General features: G+C 38.7%; 1 protein-coding gene across 1 annotated transcript in view; it reads left to right on the forward strand.

The window, feature by feature from the left end:
* UBAC2 (UBA domain containing 2) overlaps positions 1–27,014 on the forward strand; it is a 166,695-nt gene that overhangs the window by 101,971 nt on the left and 37,710 nt on the right. Inside the window, exons 6-7 of the mRNA XM_058548419.1 lie at positions 2,761–2,808; positions 22,196–22,441. Of these exons, the coding sequence (XP_058404402.1) occupies positions 2,761–2,808; positions 22,196–22,441 (294 nt within the window). The remainder of the gene's footprint in view (positions 1–2,760; positions 2,809–22,195; positions 22,442–27,014) is intronic.

The raw sequence follows: 27,014 nt of genomic DNA on the forward strand, positions 1-27,014 counted from the left end.
GTCGCTGTAAAATGCCCTCCTCCCTCCCCTTTTAACCTTTAGCATTTCCTCTAACTTCTCTAGTCTGCTGTCATGTGTTATCAATGGCTCATCTCAGGTGGGTGTTTCCTTACCGCTTTTACAACCGTTTCTCATGAGATATGTTTATTCTTCACCTCTCAACCTATGTATTGACACTCTCCCTTATCCTTCCTAATATTCATATAACCCAATAGAGCATTTCTGCATTTTATTCTTATTACTGGATTTGCTGTGGTTGTTCAATTTTTTTTAAAGATGTTACAACAGGAGGCAGAATGCAATGGTAGAAGAGTACCCTGGACCTGGGGCAGGAGATCGAAGTTCTGGTTCTAATGTGGCACTCACTAGCTTGAGACCTAGGTCAATTATGGAAGCCCTCTGAGTCTCATGTTGACTTCGTAGTTCCTCCCAACTCTAAAGTTATATAGCATCTTGGAGGGCAAGAAACCCTGTTTTATTATTTATGAAGCAGAAATTCAATGGAGCATTGTGGAAAGTCTTTGGAGCCAAGTGGACTTTGGTTTTAATTACTTGCTCTGATAATTATTTGCTTTCTCTGTCACCTTTTCGGAGCCCCCATTTGCCCATCGGTAAAGTAGGGATAAAAATATCTATTTTACAGTGTCATTTTAAGGATTAAAGATAACAGTATTGGGTGTTTAGGGTAATCTATACAGATAATAAGAGCCAAGTCAATTGGTTCCTATTATTAATTAGTAATTTATTATGTCTCTATCACCATTGGTTTTTCTGAGATTGTGAATGTATTTTTTATTTTTGGTGAGATAGAAGTTGATATCAGAAAGTAGAGGTGGCAATGCCTCATTGGCTTCTTGATAAACTCTAAAGTCCTTAGCGTAAATAGCATAAGGGTTCTTCTTACCTAACCAGTATCAACTCTCACCCCTCTGCACCTTGAAGTGAGTATGAGTCCCTTATTCTCAAAGTTTCTGTTTTCTCCCTCCCTCCCCTCTGGACCTTTGCACATCTTTCTGTGCCTCTCTGTCTCCCACATAACACCTTCTTGAAGCCAGGGACATTTGATGGATGCCTGCATGAGTGAATGAATGACTTTAATCATTATCAGAAGAGCAAAACTGTTTGAAGGGTCATTTAAGTATCAAATGGCTTGAAAGCCAGTCATGCAGTGCCCTGTGCTAGGGGCTGTGGAGGAGAAAATGAAGTGTGAGATGTGGCACCTGTCCTCAAGGAGCCCAGCAGCAAGAAGAAACATACACACTGTCAAAACATGAGCAGACACGATTGGGACCAAATATGCAGTAAGATGAGGGGCTTAAGAGTCCAAAGGAAATAATTATTCACTGACAAAATTGATGATATGCTCTTCTTACTTGTGTATGAGACATAGTAGCATGGAGAGGTCATGAGCATGAGGCTGTGGAGCCAGACCGCTTGGGTATACTCCCAGCTCCGCCACCCACCAGCTCTTTGACTTGGAGTGAATTATTTAACCTCTCCATCTTCTCGTGGGTAAACCAGAGTACTAATAGAACTTACCTCCTAGGGTGATTAGGAGGATTCAGCAAGTTTAATAAAAGAAAAGCACGATGATCACTGCCTGGCACATAGTGCTATGAAAGTGTTAGCTATTCTGTTACTCTTTATGTTTTTAGAAGAAAGATGTTATTCCACATAATTCTCATCCTTGTTATTATGCGAGTCATTTACACTGAATAAGCATCCATACTAGATTAAAGGATTCCATTTCAAGTTGCAGCCAGTGCTCGTTTCTCCATGGGTAAGCCGGCACCGGAGCGAAGCTCGCCAGCCTCCTTTTCACCAGTGCTTTGTCATCTCTTGCCTTTGCATCTGTCCTCTTTCCGTGTATCTTTTTTTCTATGTATCCTTGATAAATGTGCAGAAGTTTGAGGTTTTCATCTAGCACAATGTCAGCAATGAACCTGGGTAGCCTGCTTCTTTCTCTGCAAGCAGGAGTACTTAAACTCCCAATCTAAAGATCTAAGTATGAACAGACACTAGGCTACAAATCTTTCCTTTCTTGCAGGAACACTTTGAAATGTCTTAGGACTTTTTTTTTTTTTCATCCTGAGCACAACTCTTGGATGCAAACGATTTGGAAAATAAAGGGAGAGATTTCATGAGACCTAATTCTAATTACTTTTGCCATTAATTGACTTTGCCATGGTTAGTTTGCTCTTCCTTGGGTGAGCTGGGATGGGAATATAAACAATTAAGTAGAGTAGTCTTGGACATGGACTCCTATGCTTGCAGAAGTCTTCCCATTAAATTTAGAGTAACAATGATGAGAAATTGAAATGAGAGAATTACATAACTAATATTACATGTCGTGGCTTAACACCAAACACTGGATGGTGACTACATATATTGTATGTTGTTAATTCTAATTATTTCTTTATATGTGGTATTTTACTTTGTTTAAATCAATTAATATCCATTTATAAATAAGAATATGCTTGGATTTCACTTATTTTTCTTTGCATGGGTGTGGGCCAGGTTCAACCAATCTGTTTTAGGCTACAGAAAGGCAGAGGTCTTGATTTAAATAAAAAAAAGAAAACTTAATATATTATTTTCTTTTACATATCAGAATTGATATTTGTTAATTTTCTATTTGTTTATATTAAGATATATATAATTAATACTTAACAAATGGTTATGACTATAGTTTTTTAAAATAAATATACTGTGACTAGCAGTTGAATTTCAATTTTAGTTGCCTTTTTTTTTCTTTTATAGCTTTTCACCTCTGGTTCCTACATCTGGATTGTAGCCATAAGTGGACTTGTAAGTATGATTTCCTCTCTTCCTCCTCTTCCCTCTCTTTTCTGAAGAAACTTTAGGAAAAATGCCATATTTAGATTATGGGTCATATTCAGTTGTCTCCAACGTTCTTTTAACCATGTCAGGTTCTGTCTTAATGTTACTTCCTTAATGATGAAAAAGGGCCAGTTACATGGATAATTGAGATGAAGGATTGTCTCAATTTTCAAGGTAATTTTGATGAAAGTTTTAGCTGAGTTTCTTGTCACTGGTGTTGTTTTTAAATTACATTAGTAGTCCAACTCATAGAAGGAAAAAAATGATAGAAAAGAAAATGGAGAAGTTGAATTTACTAAAAATAGTGAGAGATATTCTGCTTGTTTTGTAAAGAGACATTGTCATGCAAGGGAAAAAAATAAGGCTAAGTGGGAAGTCAGGTGGATTGGAACTGACGGAAGACTCATCGGGCGTGCGACCAGAGAAGAAGGGAACGAGCCGAAGGGTTTGGCTGGCGTCCTCATTCTGTGTGCTAGAATGTCTTCATCCCACCCATTCCCATGCTGCTGTATGTGATTTTATTTTAATAAGCATTTGTCTTAAACTCTATTTATGAGGTTTTTAACAAGAAATCTAGAGCACGAAATTGAGCTTTATTTTTATCTATGCCTTAAATTTGAACTCCGAAATTTATATAAAAATAAGTTTATAACTAGTGTGTATGGAATATAGTTTTAATTTATTTCTTGAAAAAGCTAATAAAGTGACAGAATGGATTCATAGTAATATATATAACATGAAAGGGAAATAGCTATGATTTCCCTTTAGCTATATATATAACATGATTTGGAAATAGCTATGCATTCCACTGCAGACATTTTAAGTACGTTATCACTATTTGTTCTTGTTTCCTGGGTGAATGGTATTTTGGGCCACTGTGTCATGACTTTAAATCTGCCTACTTCCCTCCTTTCTTTATGCTGTCTATATTATTCCTTTTCTGTGTTTGTTCTTTTCATATACAACTTAATCCTTTATTCCTCACAGCTTCTACTCAAAATTCTGGGGATTAAAGTCACTTTGTTCTCCTCTCTAAATATTTTTCTCAGATACTTAGTTATCTGGTTTGCTTTGGGACCACAGAGCTGAACTCCACTGTGAGGTCTTCAAACCACCTGAGCCACCTGGTATTCTTAAGACTTGTAGTGATTTAGGGATGGCCTGGGGTCAGACCAGTTCTATGGGGCACAGTTGCCAGGCTCTCCCCAGTCGAATCTCATCCCCACTTGAACTGCCAGCTTGATTGACAACTACTTAACCAGCCTGCGTACAATAAATAGATAGTTCATTGCCTTCATAATAAAAGCAGCATGAGAATTTACTATGTCTTTCATGACACATTTTGTTTCTCTTAGCAGTGATGGTCTTGAGTCCTTTTTTGTATGTTTTCCTAAAGCATTCAAAAATTTGAGCAGTACCTTCATTTCATTATGTTGGTTCACTGTTGATTGATTTGCTCTCATTATCTGAACCCCTCTTTAATAACTCATTGTGTGACTCACTTGTTTTAAGACGTCCCATTTTGTTTCTTTATTCTGTTTTCAGACTCTTGGTTATAAATTAAGTGCTTGCTATCACCTCAGAAAGTTTATTTTTGTGACATTCGGTGCTCTAGAATTTGAGTTTGCATTGTTCATCTCTTTGTAGTCTTTTTAAAATCTAAAATATGCATGTTGTGGTCACAGTCTTTTATAGTACTTTTCCAGTGTTTAACAGGTAGTAAGGTGCTTCTTTTAGTTTTTTTTAAAGGAATCAGAAGTTTAACAAATTTTTACCATAAAAATCCCTTGTTTCAGAAGAGTGAATAGAGTTGCACAGTATTTGGAGTATAATTCCCGGATGAATTTAGCATTTAAATAATCCTACCGTTAATAAATACCTGTGAGCTAATTGAATGTTCACTTCTTAGAGTAATTAATTCAGCCAGTGTTACTGACCTCCTACCTTGAACACAAATCTGATAAATCTTCATATCATCCTTGTTCTTTCTCATTATTCCACCATAATTAGATGATACTATGTTTACTTAAAAGGATTAGTATCAGTGATAATCATAGCCAGTTTTCCTTCATGCTATATCATAAATGTTGGTGCTTGTTTTGAACTTAATGAATATTTTATTTCCAACTTTTTTCAGAAAAACCACATTTTTATTATTAAATATTTAATATAATATGGTATACTTTAGATAAGGATAATTATAAAAGAGGATATTAAAATTATTTGTGAATGTTTGGTTTACACGCCGCTGATTAAGGGATCAAAGTCTGAGATTTACAAAGCCACAGCTTGTGCCAGATGTCTCTTGCTCAACGTGACTTCTCCTCTCTCCCCATATATCAAGTGACTTCCTTTTTTTTTTTATTTTTATGCCAAATAAAATATTAAAAAGAAAATAAATTCTTACTACCAAAAAGAAATGCACAGATGGTATTCAGTGTTTTGGGAGAATGTTAGAAAACCTGTTGATGAAATGTCACCTTTTAGCATTGAAACCACTAGTTCTCCTAACATACTGTATGTGTTAAGGAGGTAATTTTATTTCAATCTGGCAATTATGTGTTTTTTAAGAGAAAGAGCTTTTTTAAAAAAAAGACATTTGTGTAAAACATAAGTCATGTGTTATCTGCTGTCATAGAAACCAAAAACTTTACTCATGCTTTTCTGGAAAGCTGCCAACTTTGGATTTAGTTTCTTTTATTTAATTATTGGTGGATTTATTTTGGTTAGGCTAATTTTTCTCTCTCCTTGTGTCACTCATTCTTGTATGATTATAAATGTTTCTAGATATGTAACTTTAAACTGTGCAACTGATTAAAAGAGGAGGAGGTTGATAAATTATATCAGTACAGCATTTTAGTAGGGGGGAGCCTACTTTCTGTCTTCAGTGGTGTCACAGAAAAGAATGAGGACTAAATTTTTTCTTGAGTTGACGGGAGAAAAAATGTTTAGCTTACTAGGAGCAATAATAAGTTAGTTGCCTAGGACTGCTGTCAGTCTTCAGTTCTGTTCTGTGATCCATCAGAGATTCCAGCTGCTGCCCAGAAAAGGGTAAACAACATTTGGTTGTGCTGAAAGATTACTTTGAGATCATTCACGTGTATCATTGATACATGTTTTTATGTTGTGTTTTTCCTTTGGCAATTCTGGTTTTTAATACCAACATTTAATATTTAAAATATGACTATTTTCATGTAAGGTTGCAAAATTGTAATTGGAAAGCTTGGCTGTAGTAGCCAAGTGAAATATTTCAGTTTAAGGAAGAACTTCAAAAATGTTACTATACACTGCTTCCGTCATATTCTCACCATCATGTTTAACTGTTCTTTTTAATGTTTTCAGTAAGAGACCTTCAGAAACTGAGACCACTCATGTATAGTCACAATTCCACTAGTCTTGTTACACATTAATACTTTTTTTCCTTAAAGAAAATGTTGCTTACTTATTGAACTTTATTTAAGTTCTTTTTGCAATTCTGCAGAGGGCCTTTGGGCCATCCATATCCCCACACTTCTTCATTTTCTACTGTTTTATGAATCACAGTAGTGAGTCATTACCACTAGGATGTACCCTAATTCTCAAAAGCTGAAGTCTCAGGCCTGAGCTGATTCTGGCATGATTAAAATAGAAAGAGCCTGCTTTTGCCAATTTTCTCTTTTCACAATTCACATATTTATCATCATTTGGTCCTCTTTCAAACTACTTGAGAGCAAATTAGCAGGCTGTATTTCTCAGGCTCCAGCCTTCTCCCTTCAACATATCCCTTTACAGTCTACCCATTTCCTGCATTTGTTACCTGTTCCGTACAGTATATCAGACTTTGATTATCTTGTGATCAAGCAACCTTAGTGTTGAAAAAAAATCAGTCCGACCCAGTAGCAAGATTAGAGAAACAGATTGACACCAGGTTATTTAGCACTTTGAATGTGGTCTGAGTTTGTATTTTTCTCTGTAGGCAGTGGGGATTTTTAAAGCTTTTCCAACAAAAAACTTCACGATGGTGCACAATCATAGAAGTCTTATTAGGGTTTGTAAATCAGAGAAAAGGGGAAGGGAAAAGTGAGCAATCTTGAAGGAGTCAGGATGGCTCATTTGTGGGCTGTGATTGGCCTTTCTCTCTTCCCTCCACAATAGTTTTAAGGACAAAAAATAAAACGTTGTCTTATGGTAACTGTAAAAGAAAAAGCATCAGACAGAACCTGACATTGATCACCTTTCCAAGACATGATATGACATTAAGGGGAAAGGTCATGGAACTAGCATAATTTACTGTGGAAATTTAAACTTGTTTGGAGTAGGTTTTGGAGCTCTGATCCACTTCCTGGGTGAATGAGAATGGAGTGCTCTGTGCCTTCCTCTGCTCTGCATGTCTTTCTCTTCTCTTCATGCTTCCTTTTCTTCTATTCTTGATTCTTTCTTCCCTTAGATCTCTCTCCAGATTGACCAAAGAAGGGTACAGTGTGGCCGATCAAATAACTCATTTGATGCCCATGGTTTTCAGCTGAGTTTTAGGGATTAAGATTATTTTCTAGCAATGCATTGAACATGAGGACAGAGCTGCAGAAGGAAGTCAAGGCTAGTTAAAGCTGTGAAAGGACCAACTGTAAAGTAGAAGACAACAGTAGATCCTTAGGAAACATGCATATTTAGAGGGCACTTTCACCTTCTTGTAGTTAACATAGTGTTTATAATCCCAACGCTGAACTGAGCGCTTATCAGTCCACCGGGCATCACACACCCACTCTCTCTCTCTTACTGGTTCCTTCATACCTTCTCTCTTCCCCGCTTTTCCCTCCATTCCTCTCCATGCCCCCTTCCCCGTCCTGACCTAGTTAGCCTGAGCCGATTCTGACATGATTAAAAGAGAAAGAGCCTGCTTTTGCCAATTTCCTCTTTTCACAATTTCTGAAAGAAACCATCTGCCTCTGCCTTGTTGTGCCAATTGCAGCTCAGTCCAGGGCTGACAGGGAGGGTCTTATTAGGCAGGTATTACACAGGGAGGGAGTGACTAATAGACTTTGATTTTTAAATGTTCAATGTAGAATAAATGAAATTGTGCCAATGTCTTGATAAAAGTGGCACAGAAGTGCCTTATAAAATATAGCTATAAAATTTTTATTACTGCAACTTCTCTTTTTTTGCCTATAGGCAAAAACCTAGCCTCCTTTCAAAGACTTTCAAAATTCGGCCTCCTCATGTACCTATCACCCCTGTGTGCCGTGTACTGTAGTAACACTGAACAGTTTACTTGTTCCCGAAGTCTCATTTATCTCAGGATTCTGTGCCATTGTGTAATCACTTATTTTCTTTAACAAACACACAGCACTTACTATGTACCAGGTGCTTGTGGTAGATTGTTATTTGTTCAAATATTTTTGTTTGTTCAAAATATTTCCTGCCCCTCTCTACTGGGGCCCTCCCTACAGCGCCTGTGTGTGCCCTGTTAACATCAGGCTTTATTCTGTGGCTTACATTAGCCACTAAAATACAAACAGAAGTGATGAATGCTTCACAAGCAGAAGTTTTAAGAGCCATTGCATGGTTCCACATTGCTCTGTTCCCTTTGCCATGAGAAAAGCATGTGCCACATAAAAGCTGCTCTTTCAGCCCAGACCTCAGAATGAAGAAGACACATGGAGCAGGGCTGTAAGATGAGTAAGAAATAAATGTTTGTTATAAGCTACTGGAATTTGGGATAATTTGTTACCACAGTATAACCTAGAGAAAAACACTAATTCAGCTCTTTTCTAAGCATTTTACAAATATTATCTTAATTAGTCCTCATAAAAACCTGATGAAGTAGGGACTATTATTCCCATTTTATAGATGAAGAAACTGAGGCACAGAGAATCGAAGTAATTTGCCAAGAGTGTAAGCTGATAAGTAGTGGGGATAGAATTCAAAGGCAGGTGCTCTAGCTTTAGTGTCTATTCCCTTAAGAGGTAGCTTTGCATAACCACATGTACTTCTTTCAAACTATATCCCTTCTTTCACCATTAGATCCCTTCTTTTTCTAGCAAAATCTTACTCATTTAAGTCCTGACTCTGAAGCTTTTTCTGAGTCAGCCCTGTCTTTCAGTTTAGGATTATACTTTATTCTCTATAATCCCTAGTGCCTAGCACAATGTCTGGCATTTTATCTACCTTCTATAAATAATTGTTGAGTTTCAAAATTCGCTATTATCAAAATAATAATTTCTGTGCTATAAAACACTGTAACGCTTTGTGATAATCAGGATGTTTTCAGTGTGTACTGCCTTACTAGGTTCTTGTTACAATCTCTACAGTGGTTGAGAACCTGGACTTGCCATTTTAAAGATGGGGAGACTTAAGTTCAGTTGGAACTATCTATCAACTGATGGATGATAGAGCCAGGACCAAAGGCCAGGTGTTCTGGTCCTGGTCCAGTGGGTCCAGTGCCTTCCACTGCATGTTTCAAGGCTCTCATCCATGTCTGTTTCAACCACAAGACACTTACATACAAAGCTATCCTTAGATCTTCTCTTGACTACACCACTAAGGTCAGGCCTTGTGCATCATCAATGTAGACACAATTCTGGAGGGAGACCCTGGATATGAAGAAGTTTTAAAAGTACCCAGAGGTGCTAAAAGACACATAGCAACATCTTTCTGCAGCCCTCGTTATGAATTTTGTGGGCTGACCTATGTCCAAGAACACTTTATCCCATTGGCAGCCTTTACTTTCTTTGTGGTATGAAGAATCTAGCCTATAGCTATACTTTCTCTTCTAAGATCGTCAAGGTACTTAACTAGTTACTCCTCCGTGTGATGGATTAAAAATGCAGCTCAAACCTCGTTTTTTAACAGCTCGTTGTCTTGTGTTTCTGGCATTGTCATGTACCAGAAAGTGAAGTAAAGATGGCTTTAAGAAAGTTTAAAGGATGATTTAAAATATACTAAGCTGGTTCAGTACCGCTGCTGGTCAAAGGAAAAAGAAATGGAGATAAGGAAGAGGTTACCAAGAAAGCACCCATATTTTAAATTTTCGATGATAACTGGTAGATTATCACGTCAGTTGCAGCACAGAGCATTTTCCCACAAGGTCTTCACATTGTTTTCCTATGAGGAAATGAAAAGACTCGAATCAATTTTGATTATCACTTTAAACTGATTTTCTTTTTTAATAGAGTGTCCAATGTTCCTTCCTCTTTGGGGCTGATTGTGTTGATATTTCTCTTCTATCTTGATGATAACCTCTGGGAAAAAACTACAGTAAAATCAATGCATGTGATTTTGAACTTATTCATTATAGACAGTATAGCTTTTTATCAAAAGTCTTCTCATATTGGTTTATGTTAGCTGGAAACATTTTCTAGATATCAGAAGTTTTTGTTGCTAAAGATTGTTTTTAGTCTGCTAAAGTCCCACCTCTTATAAAATTTAAAAGAAGATCTATGTATCTAGAAATGTCTAGACTTTTCTAGATCTTCACCTACACTTTTTTCTGAAAAATTCTTTTTTTCTCTTTTTTTGGTTTATTAAAGTGTTATTTGCATACAATAAAATTCACCAATTTTAAGTCTACAGTGTGGTGAATTTTGGTAATTGTATACAGTTGTAACCGCCACCACAGTCAAGATAGAAAACTGTCCCCTCACCCTGAACATTTTTTCATTCCTTTTGCTCTCTGTCCTCTCACCCAATTGTCATCCCCAAGTAACCACTGATCTTCTTTATGTCATTATAGTTTTGCCTTTTCTAGAATTTCATATAATTGAAATTGTATAGTATGAAGTCTTTTGGGTTTTACTTCTTTCACTTAACATGATATTTTGCAGATCAGTCTACGTTTTATTACTATTTCATCCCTTGTTATTGTATTAACCTGTGGTCTGGTTGCACCACAATTTGTTTGTCCATTCACCAGTTGAGGAACATTTGGGTTGCTTCCAGGTTTGAGTTATTATGAATACTGCTGCTTGGAACATCTGTGTACACATTTCTGTGTGGACATATGTTTACTTCTCTTGGGTAAATACCTAGGAGTAGAATTGCTGGGTCATATGATAAATGTATGTTTAACACTGCAAAGTAATACCATATAATTTTACAAATTTTTTTCCATATGGATATGTAGCATTGTTCCATCACCATTTGTTGAAAAGACTCTTCTCCTTTGCATTACCCTGGCACCGTTGTTGAAAATCAGTTGACCAGTGTGGGTCTATTTCTTGCCTTTCTTTTCTATCCCAATGATTTATATGTCTGTCCTGATGCCAACACCATACTGTCATGAGTGCTTTTGCTTTTTGGTAAGTCTTGAAATCAGGTAATATGAGTCTTCCAACTTTGTTCTTTTTCAAAACTGGTTTAGCTATTTTAGGAACATTGACTTTCCATATGCATTTTTAAATCAGCTTGTAATTTCTTCAAAAAAAGAAAAAACACAGGGTCCAGCCCCGTGGCCAGATGGTTAAAGTTCCACGCGCTCTGCTTCAGCGGCCCAGGTTTGTGGGTTCAGATCCCAGGCACGGACCTACTTCACTCACCAGCCATGCTGTGGCAGTGTCTCACATACAAAAAAATGGAGGAAGATTGGCACGGATGTTACCTCGGGGCAAATCTTCCTCACCCTCCCTCCCAAAAAAAAGAAGACAAAAAACAGTTAAGATTTTGCTTGGGATTGAATTGAAACTATAGATCAATTGAGGAGGATTGCCATTGTGATGATTTTAAAACATGCCCATGAATTATTTTATACTTCAAGAGGTGGAGCTTAGTTCCCCTCTCCTAGAGTGTGGGCTATACTTAGCGATTCACTTATAATGAATAGAATATGACAGAAATGACAGAGTGTGACTCCAAAGGGCAGGTCATAAAAGACACAGCTGCTTCCCTCTTGCTCCCTCTCAGATCATTTGCTCTGGGGGAAGCCAGCTGCCATGTCATGAGGACACTGAAGCAGCCCTGTGGAGAGGTCCACATGGAAAAGAACTGTGGCCTCCTGCCAACAGTCAGCACTAACTTACCAGTTGTGTTTTTAAGCCACCTTGGAAGCTGATCCTCCAGCCCCAGTCAAGCCTTCAGATGAGTACAGGTAGGCTGACATCTTAACTGCAGCCTCATTAGAGACCTTGAGCCACAAACACTCAATTAAGCCACCACCAGATTTCTGACTCATGTAAACTTTGTGTATAATAAATGCTTATTGTTTTAAGCCGCTGAGTTTTGGATAATTTGTTATTCAGTAATAAGTAACTAATACAACCATTCTAACAATATTGGGTCTTCCAATCCATGAACATGGTGTATCTTTACATTTATTTAGCAATTCTTTAATACCCTTTGCAGTTTTCAAATTTTCAATGTACAGGCCTTGCACATCTTTTATTTTATTAAATGTATTCCTAAGTACTTGTGAGTTTTTGATGCTATTTTAAATGGAGTTGTTTTTATAATTTTTGTTCCAATTGTTTGTTGCTAATATAGAAATGCAGTTGATTTCTGTATATTGCTATTGTATATTCTGGTATACTGCAATTTTGGTAAATTTGTTTATTATTTCTGATAGATCTTCTGTGATTCGTTAGGTTTTTCTACATACATAATCATGTCATCAGGAAATATGTTTTGTTTATATGTTTTACTTCTTCCTTTATAATCTGTGCCTTTTCTTTTTCTTGCCTAACTGTACTAGCTAAGACTTCTAGAACAATGTTAAATAAAATTGGTGAATGGACATCCTTGCCTTGTTCCTGGTCTTAGAAAGCGTTGAGTTTTTCACCATTGAGTCTTTATCTATAAATGCATAAATCGTTCCAGATCTTCACATTCATTTTTAGTTTATTTTTTTAGTCCAATGTAAGGAATAAGTTTCAACATAAGCCTATTTTCCCCTTAATTTGAGTTTGTTCAATCAGTTTATGAAAGTGAATATACTTTTAAAGGGGAATGGTCTCCTTGTTAAAAGGAATATTAAAAGATATTTACGTTTAAGCACCTGATTTGTCTCCTGATATATTTTATCCTTAGTGACAGAACCTTCATCTTATTTGGGCAGCAGTGCCTCCAACTAAAAGACCACATTTCCCAGTTTTCTTTGCATGTAGGTATATCTGTCAGACTAAATCCTGGCATCCTGGCTATTGAGCTATAAATACATATTGGTGGGACCTCTGGGAAGGCTCTTTAAAGTAGCCTTTTGCCCTTCCTTATTTTCATCTCCCTGCTGCCTGGAATGCAGTTAAGATAGTTGGAGCTTTTTTAACATGAGGGAGAAATAAACTTCTGTTGTATTTAAGCCACTGTTATTTGCAGTTTTCTGCTTTGTACAGTTAACCTAACCCTCCTGATGCATGATCTTCCAAAAGGAAAAGCTTAGAGCAGCTTTCCAAGACAATGTGTTAGAAACAAATAATCTGTGATCAGTCTAATTAATTCTATCCCTATTGTAATTAAATTTCCCAAGAATCAGAAGGATATCCAGTGTTTTAACTATGTACTTCAAAATGATATTAAAAGAGATACGAGAGCTATAGGAAGTTCATCTGAATCACTTCTGCACTTGACAAAGAACAAGACAGCAAGACTCTTTCAATAAGTGCTAAAGCCCCACGATTCTGTCTGTCATGAAAAGAACAGTCATTTCATAATTAATCACAAATGGCTTTTGGCATCCCTAATTTGCATACATATTCTTTGGATAATAAAATAAATAATTTCTGAAGTTCCTTCCTTCTTTCCTTAGCATTTTCAGTGGAGAAGAAGGAATAGGAAAAGGTCCATTAGAGCAGGGGTTTTCTTTGTTTTGCTCTCTGCTACATCCTAGTGTTTAGAACACAGCCTAGCGCATACTAGATCTCCAGTAAGTACGTGTCAAATGAATAATTGAGGCCTCAGTGGGTCTAGTTTCTTCAGGACTTGACTGCATATGAAGTCTGTATGATGGGGTCCAGGTGCAAGGGGACGTTTGTTCCCTTGGCTCCGCCCTGTCTTGTGAAGGCCCCCTTGTCCCTGTGGGAAAGCAGCTCCTTGTGTTTATCCTGTTGTCCCATTAGATGATAGGTTTCTGAACGTTGGGACGATGGTTCATAGAACCCTGGCAGTGCCGTTTGCTGGGTGGGTTTTTGTTCAGCCACAGTTGGCTGGAAAAAGAGATCAACAAACACCTGGATGTCATTGCCAAGTCATGGTTTCTCACCTTTGCCTGTTGTGGTTTCATGCTAATACTCAACAGGACCAGAGGACAGTTGAGGTTTACTCTCTATGATCAAGAGTGTTTCACATGTTTTCTACCCAACAAGTTAAATTCTTTATTTGCCTCATGAGCTTTATTTCACAATTCCCTTTCTAAAAGGACTAATAATCTGAAGAATCGGAATAAGTACTTAATTGATGTCCATGTTTATCAATGGCCTAAAAGAAAAACCATTTCCTGTTGTTTTACATTCTCAGTTCTATTTGTGAGGTAATAGCTTCTAATGTTGGCTTGTAGGGGCTCCTGGCTCTTACCCAGAGCTGTGGCCTGGCTCTTTGGCCTGGGCTTTCAGCTGCATGTGGCCCAGAATGCTCTCTGGTTGCCTGACCTCTGGGTTCCTTTTCCTGGCCGGGTTCCTGAACCCTGCTGCTCAAGTGCTTTGATCCCAGCTCTAGACACAAGGCGCTTGCTCCATTTCATTGTGTCTGGTCATCCTGGACCTGACTCCTGGCCTGCTCGAGACCATTGCTGCCGCTTGGTCCCCTGTCACTGGGCCTCTCACCCTTTTCTTGTGCTTCCCGGCTCTGAGGCCCTGCCAGACCCCTTCCGCTAGAGTTTCCTCTGGCCTCTTGACATGCAAATCTGAGCATGCAGTCTATTTTTAAAGCCTCTTGCCTGTTTTTTCATAGACTCTGTGAGTTTCGAGAAGACTGTCATTCAGAAGTCCCAATACAAGTTTATGAGATAATGAAAATTAAAGTTGAAAGTAATGTATAAATGGAAGGTAGTATTATAATAAGTGATACTGTCTCAAAAGTTTGAGTAATGAAGTATAACTTAGATAAAATTTAATGAGGTTATTCTTATCCCATCTTGTCTTAATATAGAGTGGTGTTGATTGTCAAATATTTATAGGAAACTAAACTCTTTAAGCACTTTATATTTTAATCTTTTGTGAATACCTAAAACATTTTACAACAGCGTGTTATTTATTTGACAACTTGAGATCATACTGGTGTACCAGAGGCAGGACAGGTGAACTCTGTTTGTCATAGGGGAAAGTGTAAACTTAGCACCAAAAAAGTATGTCTGCTGTCAACTTTCCAGTCTCCTTTAAAAGAACCTAGGATAATTTATTTATTTATTTTTGTGGAGCATTCGTTCATTTGCCATTCTCCCAGCAAATACGTAAAGAGTACTTACTATGTGCCAGGCACTATTCTAGGCACAGAGGCCAAACAGGGATCAAAACCAACCAAAATTCTTCTTCCAGAACATATATTCAAATAGGAAGCAAACTATTAGGATAGAAATTTAAGAAAATGAGCACAAAAGCCTTATTTTATCCCTGCCAGAAGTTGCAGTAGTGTACTTGTTTATTACTGGGTTGGGATATCCTAATTCTTCATAGGGTAGTCCTACTTACTAAAATTGAATACACAATTTTGTGAGTGTATACATGATGGGGGGGATGGGGTAGGGGTAGACATGGGCAGGAGAGTGAAAATCTTTAACCTTCGTCAATTCCTGGAAGGAATCTATGACCTACTTCCTCCCTCAAATTAAGAACCAGTACTAAATTGTGAACTCCTTAACTACAGGCAACAACTATGCATTTTCATTATTTTTTTCCTGATTTCTTTAAAAGACGTATGATTGCATAAAGCAAAAATAACACTGCATTGATGGGTTTCTAAGATATATAGGTGTAATACATAAGAAAAAAAGTATCACAGTGGATGGGGTGATGTTAAATGGAACTATACTCTGCAAAGTTTTTGTATTTTATTTGAAGTAATTTAGTATTCTAAGCACATTGTGATGTTCAAGACTCATGTTGTAATCCTTAGAACAAACAGAAGAAAAAATGCAATGAAATATTGCAAAAAAAAAAAAAAAAGTACGGCCAGCCCAATGGCATAGTGGGTTAAGTTCACGTGCTCTGCTTCAGTGGCCCGGGGTTCGCAGGTTCGGATCCTGGGCGCGGACCTACACACCACTCATCAAGCCGTGCTGTGGTGGTGTCCCATATAGAATAGAGGAAGATGAGCACAGATCTTAGCCCAGGGCCAATCTTCCTCAGCAAAAAGAGGAAGATTTGCAGTGAATGTTAGCTCAGGGCCAATCTTCCGCACCGCAAAAAAAAAAAAAATTCAAAACAAAACAAAAAAGCAATAAATTAAAATGAAATACTAAAAAATGTTTGCTTAATACACACACAAAACTGGAAAGGAGAAACAAAGAACAAAAAACAGATGTGACTAATAGAAACCAAATAGCAAAATCCAACTGTATCAGGGTAAGTACAATAAGTTTGAATAGCCAAACACTCCAATCAAAAGGCAAACGTTGTCGGACTGAATGTAAAAGCAAGAAACTGCTATATGCAATCTACAAGACACACATTAAATACAGATACAAGGAATGTTGAAAGTAAAAGGATGAAGAAAGATATATCATGGAAACAGAAAGCTGAAATGGCCACATTAGTACCAGACAAAATTGACCTCTGTATCAGTATTACTAAAAACAGAGATGAGGGCCGCCCCGTGGTGCAGCAGTGAAGTGTGCGCTCTCTGCTTCAGCAGCCCAGGGTTCGCAGGTTTGGATCCCAGGCACGCAGTGACAAACCACTTGGCAAGCCATGCTGTGGTGGCGTCCCATATAAAGTAGAGGAAGATGGGCACAGATGTTAGCCCAGGGCCAATCTTCCTCAGCAAAAAGAGGAGGATTAGCATCGGATGTTAGCTCAGGGCTAATCTTCCTCACACACACACACACACACACACACACACACAAAAAAAAAAAAAACAACAAAGAGGGGTACTTGGTTATGATAAAGCAGAGTCAGTTATCAATGTGTGTGTGCCTAACAAGTTTCCAAATACAAGAAGTTAAAACAGGCAAAACTAAAGGGAGAAATGGACAAATTCACAATCATAGTTGGGTACTTGGAGACTAAAAAATAAAATTTTTTTTAAAATTTTTGTTTATTGCAGTAACATTGGTTTATAACATTGTATAAATTTCAGGTGTACATTGTTATACTTCTATTTCTGCACAGATTACATCATGTTCACCACTCAAATACCAATTACAACCCATCACCACACACATGTGCCGAATATCCCTTTCACCCTCCTCCCTCCCCCATCCCCTCTGGTAACCACCAATCCAATCTCTGTCTCTATGTGTTTGTTTATTGTTGTTATTATCTTCTACTTAATGAAGGAAATCATAGGGTGTTTGACCTTCTCCCTCTGACTTATTTCACTTTGCATAATACCCTCAATGTCCATCCATGTTGTCACTTAATTCAAATCTCACAGTTCTGATTTGATCAATTTTTTCATATTTTTCTATGTTTATAACAACATTTTACTATCTTCAGCTAAATCAGTGTAACTTTGCCGTTATACAGCCCCATTTTCTGTTTTCCTTCCTACCCAGATCTTCAGAAAAGGATCTACTTCCTCGCCTCCAATTCAACTGTATATTTTTTTGCCATATTTACTTCCTATCTCTTTCTTTGTTAAAAAAAAATATGCTTGTTACCAATAGTGCCACCCCCCACACCTCCCCTTCCCTCTCCGTCTATCATCTGCTGTAGAAGAAACCAGTCCATGGTTCTGTGCTCACTACATAAGTGTGTGTCCACTAATAGTCTATGCTATTATTTTGTGTTTTGAAATTTTGCAAAAATATGAATACAATATATGATACCTTTTTAAAAACATATTGATACATGTACACTGAGTTTATTTTAACTGCTGTTTGGTATTCCATTGGATGAATAAACCACTCTTCCTCTACTGGGGACACTTGGTTTCCATTTCCTAGCTGTCACATATAGCATTGCAATTGAGTATTCTCTTCATCTCTGCTAGGCATTGTCAAATTGCTCTCCAGAGTGGTTGTACCCTTTACCTTCGTTCAGGATTGTGTGAGAGTTCTCAGTTCCCCTCATCCTTACCAAAACTTGATACCAGATTTTTCAATTTTTGCCAGTTATTGTTATAGTTAACATTATTCATTTTAGATTGCATTTCTCTAAAAACAAGTAAGGATAAAATCTTATGTGTTTGTTGGCCGTTGAATTTCCTCTTCTGAAATTGCCTTTTCATCCACTTTTTAAATTGGGTCGATTGTCTTTTTCTTATAAATTTATAGAGTTTCTTTATATGTTCTGAACTCTACCTTGTTGACTTATAAGAATTCTAAATACCTTCTCCCAGGCTCTTACTTGTCTTTTCACTTCATTTATGGTAACTTTTGGCGTAATGTAGTTTTTAAATTGTGAAGTGTATGTTTTCTCTTATGACTTGTGCTTTATGTTTCTTATTTACAAATCCTTCCCCATCCCAATGCCAAAAAGATGTTCCTTCTGTATTTTGTACAGAAAGATTTACAGTTTTATAAATTATATTTGTGTCCTTAATCCATCGGGAGTTTGTGTATAGTATCAGGAAGGGGGACCTGTTTTGTCTTTATCCTTATGTATAGCTTGTGTATCCTTTTCCCTCTAATTTACCCGTTTGTGCTGTATACCAGGTGCCCTTGTACTCACAAGTCTGTTTCTACGCTCTTGTTCTTTAGGTCTATTTGAGTAGCTCTACATAAAGACCACACTATTTTGATTACTCAAACTTTATAGCATATCTTGAAATCTGATAGGTTTTATTATGTTTCTTTAAAATTACCTTGGCTATTCTGGATCCTTTATTCTTGATTTTAAATCTTTTAATTGTGATATATATAACACATACCAAAATGTGCATGAACTATAAATGTCATGAAGCCGAACCAATCACTAAAAAGTGAACACACCCAAAAACCCCCACACAGGTCAGAGCACTGCCAGTCCTGGAACCCCTCGGCGCCCCTCCCTCCCTTGACTGCTCTCCTGGGACATATGGTTGTCACCTTCATGCTTTGCTTTATGATTTTCCCACTTGATGTATAGTTCAGATTGATCCATTTACAAAAGTGGAATCATAATGTATGCAATCTTTTGTGTCTGGCCTCTTTGTCCCAACATTGTGTTTTTAAAGTTTAAACCTTAAATATTCCATATGAATTTTAGGATTGTTTAAGTTCCAACAAAAAACCATGTTAAGATTTTATTTTGAATTTATATTAATTTGGCGAAAATTGGTATCTTTTTTGTATCTTCCCATTCATGGATGTGATATCTTTATTTATTACTAGGATTTTTTTAAATTTCCTTTATTATAGTTTTTTAGTTTTCTCTATAAAGGCCTTACATATTTTTTTATTCTATTTATTCCTGAGTATCTCATAGTTTTTGTTGCAGTTATCTGCTGATAGTTCATTGTTTTTTCTTTCTAGGCAGTCTATGTTTTTCTCTGGTTACTCTTAAGGATTTCTTTCTTTGTTTCACTGCAATAGATCTAGATATAAATTTCATTTTATAATCCTTCTTGAGACTCTTGCGTTTTCAATCTGAGGATTTATATTCTTTATTAATTCTGGAAAACTCTCAGCTATTATCTCTTGAACTGTTGTCTCCCTCTCCCCATATTCTCTCTGTTGTCTTCTTCTGGAAGCTCTATGAGACATTCACTGAGGGCCTCTGTCTGAATGGAATCCGCTTGTGTAGAGCCGCAGGCCTCCTGTCTGGGCCTGTTCTACCCCCTTCAGAGCCTCTTTGATCCATGCCCTGCAGAGCTTTTACCTTCTCACTGTAGAGAAGAGGAGAGTAGATATGGGCCATGCTCTGTGTGGGGAGGAATTCGGATTGCTTCTTACACAGAGTTAAGTAATCCTCCACTTCACTCCTGCCATCCACAGTAGCTGGTGCCTCTAGTCCCTGAACCTGTCTGAGCTCCAGGAGACCCTCTGCCAGCATTTGGACTTACCCTTCTTCTCATACGCTAAGTGATTTCTAATTACTCAACGTGTTTCGCATTTTGTTAGTGTAGTTCATGATTACAGATGCTTTTATAGGGGAGGAAAACTTTTTTCTTCCCTTCTAGGTTCTTTGGCTGGTCTACTAATTAAAGTAATGTAAGACAAATTAGCAGGAAAAAACAAATTTCATTTCATATGTACAGGACCCCCAAAGATATGAGGCTCAAAGAAGTGACCAAAGGAGGCAGCTTTTATACCTTTTAGACAAAGAAACATTGAATTTGTGAAGAATTGAAGAGACAAGAAGTTTGGGCTTGGGGTAGTAAATTAGTGAGGAAGTAACAAGATTTGTTTATACAGCCTTCTCTGCCTTGCATTCCCTGTCTGTGGCAATAAGAATGCCTTTTACCCTCCTGGTACAGGCAGGATCCCTTCACATGGGTGATGTATTTCCTACTTTCAGGGGAACAAAGGAGGGTCAGAGTGTCCTTCTTGCATCGGCTGTTTCTCAGGTAACTGTAATTTAAAATAATCAACATGCCAAAGTGGCATATTTTGGGGTGGCATATTCTACTCCTCTTCACTTTCTAGTTTCACTGCATGTGGAGTCTGTTTCTGTTTTCGTTTTCTTTGTTGTTTTGTACCATTTTTGAGAGAAGTGGCATGGAAATTATTTGAAACCAAAAGTCTTCCACTGTTCACTCTTCAGCCTGCTCCAAGTCTGTCTTTTGCTCCTACCACTGCACCAGAACTGTTCTTCTAAGGTCACCAGACGCCTCCATTATACCAAACCCAATGGTCGTTTTCCTCTTTCTTTATTAGACTCTGAGCTGCATTAGACATAGCTGACCATTCCCCTCTTCAAACACTATACTGTTAGCTTCAGTGGTACTAAACTCTCCTAGTTTTCCTTGTGTTCACTAGCAGCCCCTTCTCACATTTCCTTGCTGGCTCCTCCTCCTCTGTCCATTCACAAAATATTGGTGTACCCCTGGGTTCAATCCTAAGTCCTCTTCTCTCTTCTGTTATATGTCCCCGACCTCCATATTATCTCATCTAGTCCCATTGTTTTAAACACCATCTAATCCAGTGACTCCCAAATCTTTATCTCTGCTAGCTTTTCCCTTGAATTCCAGATTTATATATCCAGCTACACACTTGATAGCTCCACAGAGATTTCTATTAGATACTCCCAAACTCATTCCTGCGTTGCATTTGCTGTTTTCTCTGCCTGAAATGTTCTTCCTCCAATTTTTCAAATCACTGGCACCCCACCATCTCTAATATCTTCAATCATGTCACTTCCTCCAGAGCTTCCTTGACTGCCCGACCTAAAGAAAGGCCCTGTTCCACGTCACTTTATTTTCTTCATAGAACTTGTCTAGAATTGTTTCTTCTCTGTTCTTCATATTCGCCGCTGTTACCTCTGTGAGAGTAGGACCTTGTTTATATTGTCTTTGGCTATATTCCAAGTGCCTAGAACAGGGGCCTGGTCTCTAACATGTGCTCAATAAAATCTTGCCTAATTAATTAACTTCATTGTTATTAATAGAACATTAAAATGTACTTTTCTCCTTTTAAACAGAAAATTTTCAAATCTACCCTAATTTGCTATGAATAACTTCTTATACTAAGAATCAAATTCACAAATTAAAGATTTTTTTTACAAAAGAATAACCATACTTATTTTTACCTAGAAACCCATAGAGAATCTTTAGACTTCTCTTACCATATAAATTACCTTAAAGATGAAAAAAGGCTTGTTTATAAACAGAATTGTTAATTGTTAACTATTGGCCAGGATTTAAAAACCTAGAAAAATCAATACTTGAAAACTTTATTAAAAATCTATGTAAACTCTAGATTGTCCTTATTGTCTGATAAAGTTATTATATGGCTAGATTATGTCATTGAACATCAAAGTTGTTTTCTGCCAGTATCTCTCTCTGCTGGCCATCTGCCAATAAGAGTAACCACAGAGTTAGTGTGAAAGTGTTTTGATAATCAGATATTTTATGACTTTTTTTTAAGTGAAAGCATTGTTTTCTAAATATTTTACTAGTACTTTGAGTGTTAAATGATTGGGATTTTGCTATCTCTTCTAACTTAATAAAAACAAATTTGTTTACTGAGTAAATTAAATTTTTTGTTGATTTGTACTGCTTAGTATTCTGCAACTTGGTAGGAGTTTTGGTTATCACCCAACCCTGCTAGAGTGAAGAAAAATACCATCAAAAGTATTTTGTGGTTATTGATTTCTATGTTAAATATGTTCTTTAAACTTTTATTACATTTAAACAATCCAGTTGGACTTTTTTCTTTTAGATTTCCGGTATCTGCTACAACAGCAAAATGTTACAAGTTCATCAGGTGCTCTGCATCCCCAGCTGGATGGCAAAGTTCTTCTCTTGGACACTTGAGCCCATCTTCTCATCTTCAGAACCCGCCACCGAAGCCAGAATCGGGATGGGGGCCACAGTAGACATCCAGAGACAGCAAAGAATGGAGCTGCTTGATCGGCAGCTGATGCTCTCTCAGTTTGCGCAAGCGAGGCGACAGAGACAGCAGCAGGTAAATAATAATAATAATTAAAAACTCAAAAATACTCAGTGGCCTAAGTAAACTTTTCCTCTGTAGCTGTATATGTGGTAGAGACTACATTTTATTCCTGTGCACTGCAATGTGGATATTTTGACATGTTTCCAAATAGAATGTAGGTCTCGGATAGTGGCCTTTCTTCATTTTTTTAAGAAGTAAAAAAATAAATTGCAACTGAAAGACTGGTCAAACTGGACATTCTTGTTCCACTTCTATTAGATAAACATTATTTCTTAGAGAAACACCAACCTAGTTAACAAGACGTGATATTTATCTGTTTTTATAATCTTGTAAAAGCCGCAGTGTCTTCCTGTTAAAATGCTTATTATCATGTGCTCTGGAGTGAAGAGCAAATGTAAAACTTCTTGATTTTCCTTGGTTGAAATGGAAAGAATTTGAAGGTAAGAACATTTTCAGGGGAAAAACCAAAGAGTAAATCAAATAAATGTTGTGTTTTCTTAGCCTTGTCATTAATCATCAGGAAATGTTGAGCATTTATCTACAAAACTGCTGTATCCAAACAATCTGACACCACACTTGTCTTTCAGAGGTCACTGTATGTCTTGCTAAAACCTCATACGTGATCTGTCTTTGACACTTTTGTGATCCAGCACACTGGGCTCTTCATTTCTCATTTCCATCTTCTTTACCCTCTAGGGTATGAGAGAGACGACTGTTCTCTCTTGCCATCTGCCTATCTCCTGCCTTCATTGTGTGGGAGAAGTAGGTCTGCAGGCCTCACAATGGTCTGGAGAAGTGAAATCAGGTATGACATCTCTGCTGTCCCATTGGAGATGTGGGTCCCAGAGTTTATATCTGGGGTGGGAAGAAAGAGGCTGAGTCTACAAGTGAAAGAGAAATGCAAAGGTCGTTCCCTACAGATGTATTTGAATTTGAGGTGACTCTGGAACATACAATAAAGATACCATACCCATGATGTAGTTAAATATAGAGGACAGACATCTCTCTTAGAGAAGTCAAAGCTGGAAGTGTAGATCATGGAGTCAACTTTGTAGGGTTGAGAGATGAAAGCAAAGCGCTAGATGAGTTCTGTAAGAGAATTACATCCAAGATGAACATAGGCTATAGACTAAGCCTTGTATTTAGCAGGAGAAGGAGGTAAACCCTTCAAGGAAACAGAGGGAAGAATGAAAAGTATGAGAACTCAGAATGATCAGTGTCCGAAAAAGTGAGTAATGGTGAATGTAAATATTTTCCAAGTGGGATGGACAGAGCTATGAAGGAGAGAAAGAAGTAGTGTATGATTCTGAGGTTCCTGGCTTAGATAATGGGATAGATGGATGACAGCGCCATTTCACCAACATCAGAAGAGCAGATTTGGAGAAAATAGATTGATTAAAGTCCCTTTGGAAGACCTGGAAGGAGATTCCCCATTAGATAACTATGGATCTTGTGCTCATGAACAAGCCAGAAGAGTTGTATTTCTCAGGTTGGTGTGCCCAGGCAGATTTCTGTGCATGAAGTTTATGGGAGAATGCTGTCAGGATCAGCATCTTGGGGGAGTGGTGATGAAGGACAGAGGGAGACTTTGAACAACAGTTACACAGATGACTTGAGCTAATCTCATGGAGAGCTGTGGAGTTGGGAGAGCCCTTCCATGTTGTCCCAAATTCAGACAAGGAGCTGAACTTGAAACCTCCAGCAACCAGTCATTGGTGCAGATTACAGGTCTTGGGCCGACTGGCTCTCCCCGGATGCAGGCCATCACAGAGAGGGTGTCTCTTTAGAACTGTCAGGTGCCAAAACCCCAGCGCCGGGAAGATGGAGAGCTTTGGTCCTGAGGGAGGTGGGGGATCTGAGCAGCAGACCACAGCATCCACCCCTCGTGCCACTTGGATCTTCTTGTTTTACTTAAGTTCTTGGAGCAGCTCCTCCAAGATTCCAGTGGCACTCTTTTCCTGGGAGGAACCTTCACAAGGAAGGTTAGCAGGACAAACTACACCCCCTTCTGCTGAAGCTGGTCTCAAGGCCACACTCATCATCTCCCTCCTCTAGTGTCCGTTCGAGAGTCCCCTCACCTTGGCCGGAAGTCTTACTTGATGAAGTGGTGCGTACTCTCATCCCTGTGAAGTCTGAGTCCCTGGTCACCAGGCCCTTCTCAGGCTGTATCTGCTGCACTTATCCATTTACTGTAAAAATTGGACAAGGGAGTACCAGGCGATGCCCAGGTGGTCACCTGGGTGCCACACATATCCTCCCCCCTTGTGCCTGTAGCCATACCTTTTCCTGATGATCAGGGTTAATTACTCTTGCTAGGATAATGACTCCTTTCCTTGCCTGCTGGTCTTTCGGCACAAGAGCCCAAAATGACTGAGCAACTGCTGTAACTTAAAAAGTAATGACATTCTTGCTTTGTCCCCTGATGGAAGTGTTCCCCTCCTGTGAGCCAAGGTGTGTAAACCCATGAAATCTAGAGTTGCAGGGACAGGAAGCCTAGATTCCCCAAATGGGGGAAATTATTTTTCTCAGTGTTCTGGAGGCTAGAAGTCCAAGATTAAGGTACTGGCAGGGTTGGCATCTGGTGAGGGCTCTCCTTGGCTTTCAGACAACCACCTTCTTGCTATGTCCTCACACAGCCTTTTCAATTGCATGCTCTTAGTATCTCTTATAAGGACACCAGTCCTATTGGATTAGGGCCCCGCCCTTATGACCTCATTTAACCTTCATTACCTCTTTAAAGGCCTTATCACCAAATACGGTCACATTAGGGGTTAGGGACTTCAGCCTATGAATTTTGGGGGGACACATTTCAGTCCATAACCTGCTCCTTCCAGAGTGAAAAGGACCCAGTATAGTCTACCTGGCACTAAGTGGCTGTCGGTTCTCCTTGAGGGATGGTAATATGGCAGGTTCATCAGTGGTCTCTGTTGCTGTCAGTAGCAGGGTTCACCTTAGAGAGTGGGACCTATGCATAGTCCCATCCCTGCCAGCATGGCTACACTGTTTATGTGCCAACACGGGGGTGGCTGGTGATGGAGGCTGGCAGATGTGAATCAGCTGAGTCATCTTGTCTCCCTCTTCTGTGATGGATGTCCATGGTAGACATTAACCAGCAAGACATAAATGTCACACTTCATGCCTATTCCTTTAGCTATATCCACATGCCTCTTCCTCAGGTCTCTTGGTCCCCTACCTTCCAGTCCCCTGACCAGACAACCAAGTCATTTACCATGTCCAGTGAATCCTATCCATATATGTTATTACCTCAGGTTGTTTCTCTTTCCACATAAAGTGGATAACCAAATGTACTGCCCAAGCTCTGCCCATTGGGAGGATTTCTCCTCGTCACTGTCTTTCAACGTCACCCTTAAGTGGAGCTATAGTGCAGCCATGGTCCATTTTCAGCTCTTACTATGTACTGAGCCAACCAACATGTGAACCAAATTTGGCCATTTTCCTCCTCTGTCTCTTCGTTATAAGGACCCACCCTCTTGTGACAGGCGGTGTGAATGAGGGAAGAGGTTTTGGTACAACAGAGGTGATTGACATGCTGGTCTGGCATACATGCTTCTGCAGCTCACCTGTGCCCCCTGGCCCTGCTCATGCTGACCCTAGCTTCACCACTTCCGTCTGACAGTGGGTTTCTTTGGGCCCACCTGACCTTGGAACTTGGTAGGTCTCACACTTGTGACCACATGCCCACTTTATACCCATGATGAGGCACTTCTTGTCCCCCAGGGTCTAGCAGCAGTTTTTCTAAAGTATATAGTTTTCTGTTACGTTTGCATGCTCTTGCTCCAGTACCCTAGGGGTCTATCTCGTACTTATTCCTTGTGGCTTGCTGTAAACTCCACATGGTGTCTTTCTCCACCGCAGGTACTTTGAATACAGTAGGATCTGCCAGGTTGCACAGCCCAAGGACTAGTCATTGATGACTAAAACAGACCAAAATCCCTGCCCTCCTGGAGAGTGCATTCCAGCCAGGCCACTGTGCAGTGATGTCCTTTGGTCTGGGGCTCTGCCCACTTCTTGGCATGCTCCTTCATTTTCCGAGCTTGGTCTTGCCCCCAGTAGGTCTGAGGTTCAGAATCCCAGCCTCTGGACTCTTTCCAGAGGCCTTACATTAAATGGTTTGCTAGAGTAAAGAGCACACTATTTCTTTCGTCCTAGGCTTACTCAGTTCCCTCCTCATTTATTCCCAATGTCAGCCTTGAGAGATAAAGCTATTTCCTCCATTTCCCCTGGGGTTTGGGGGTGCTGGCTTGCCCAAGGACACACAGCTGCCAATGGGAGTACAGGATTGGGACCCAGATGTGTCCAACTCCAAGGCCTCTGCCTAATCCTTCATCGTGCTGCCTCCCATTAAGGAGAGCTCCTTGTGATTTTTTTTCTTTCGTTTTTTGCTTTGGCTAGCAGGAAACTCAGTGCCAAGTTTAATGTTCAATCAAATTAACTGTTTGTCCCGAAGTTACAACTTTTGTTTTCACCTTCTGTATGTTTTTAAGATATCTTTTTGTTTGTTTCAGTGTCCTTGTATCTTTTCTTGTAGGCAAGCTCAAATTGTTATTGCACTTAAAATAAATCT

Source organism: Diceros bicornis, chromosome 9 (genome assembly GCF_020826845.1).
Source record: "Diceros bicornis minor isolate mBicDic1 chromosome 9, mDicBic1.mat.cur, whole genome shotgun sequence".
NCBI classification, from domain to species: domain Eukaryota; kingdom Metazoa; phylum Chordata; class Mammalia; order Perissodactyla; family Rhinocerotidae; genus Diceros; species Diceros bicornis.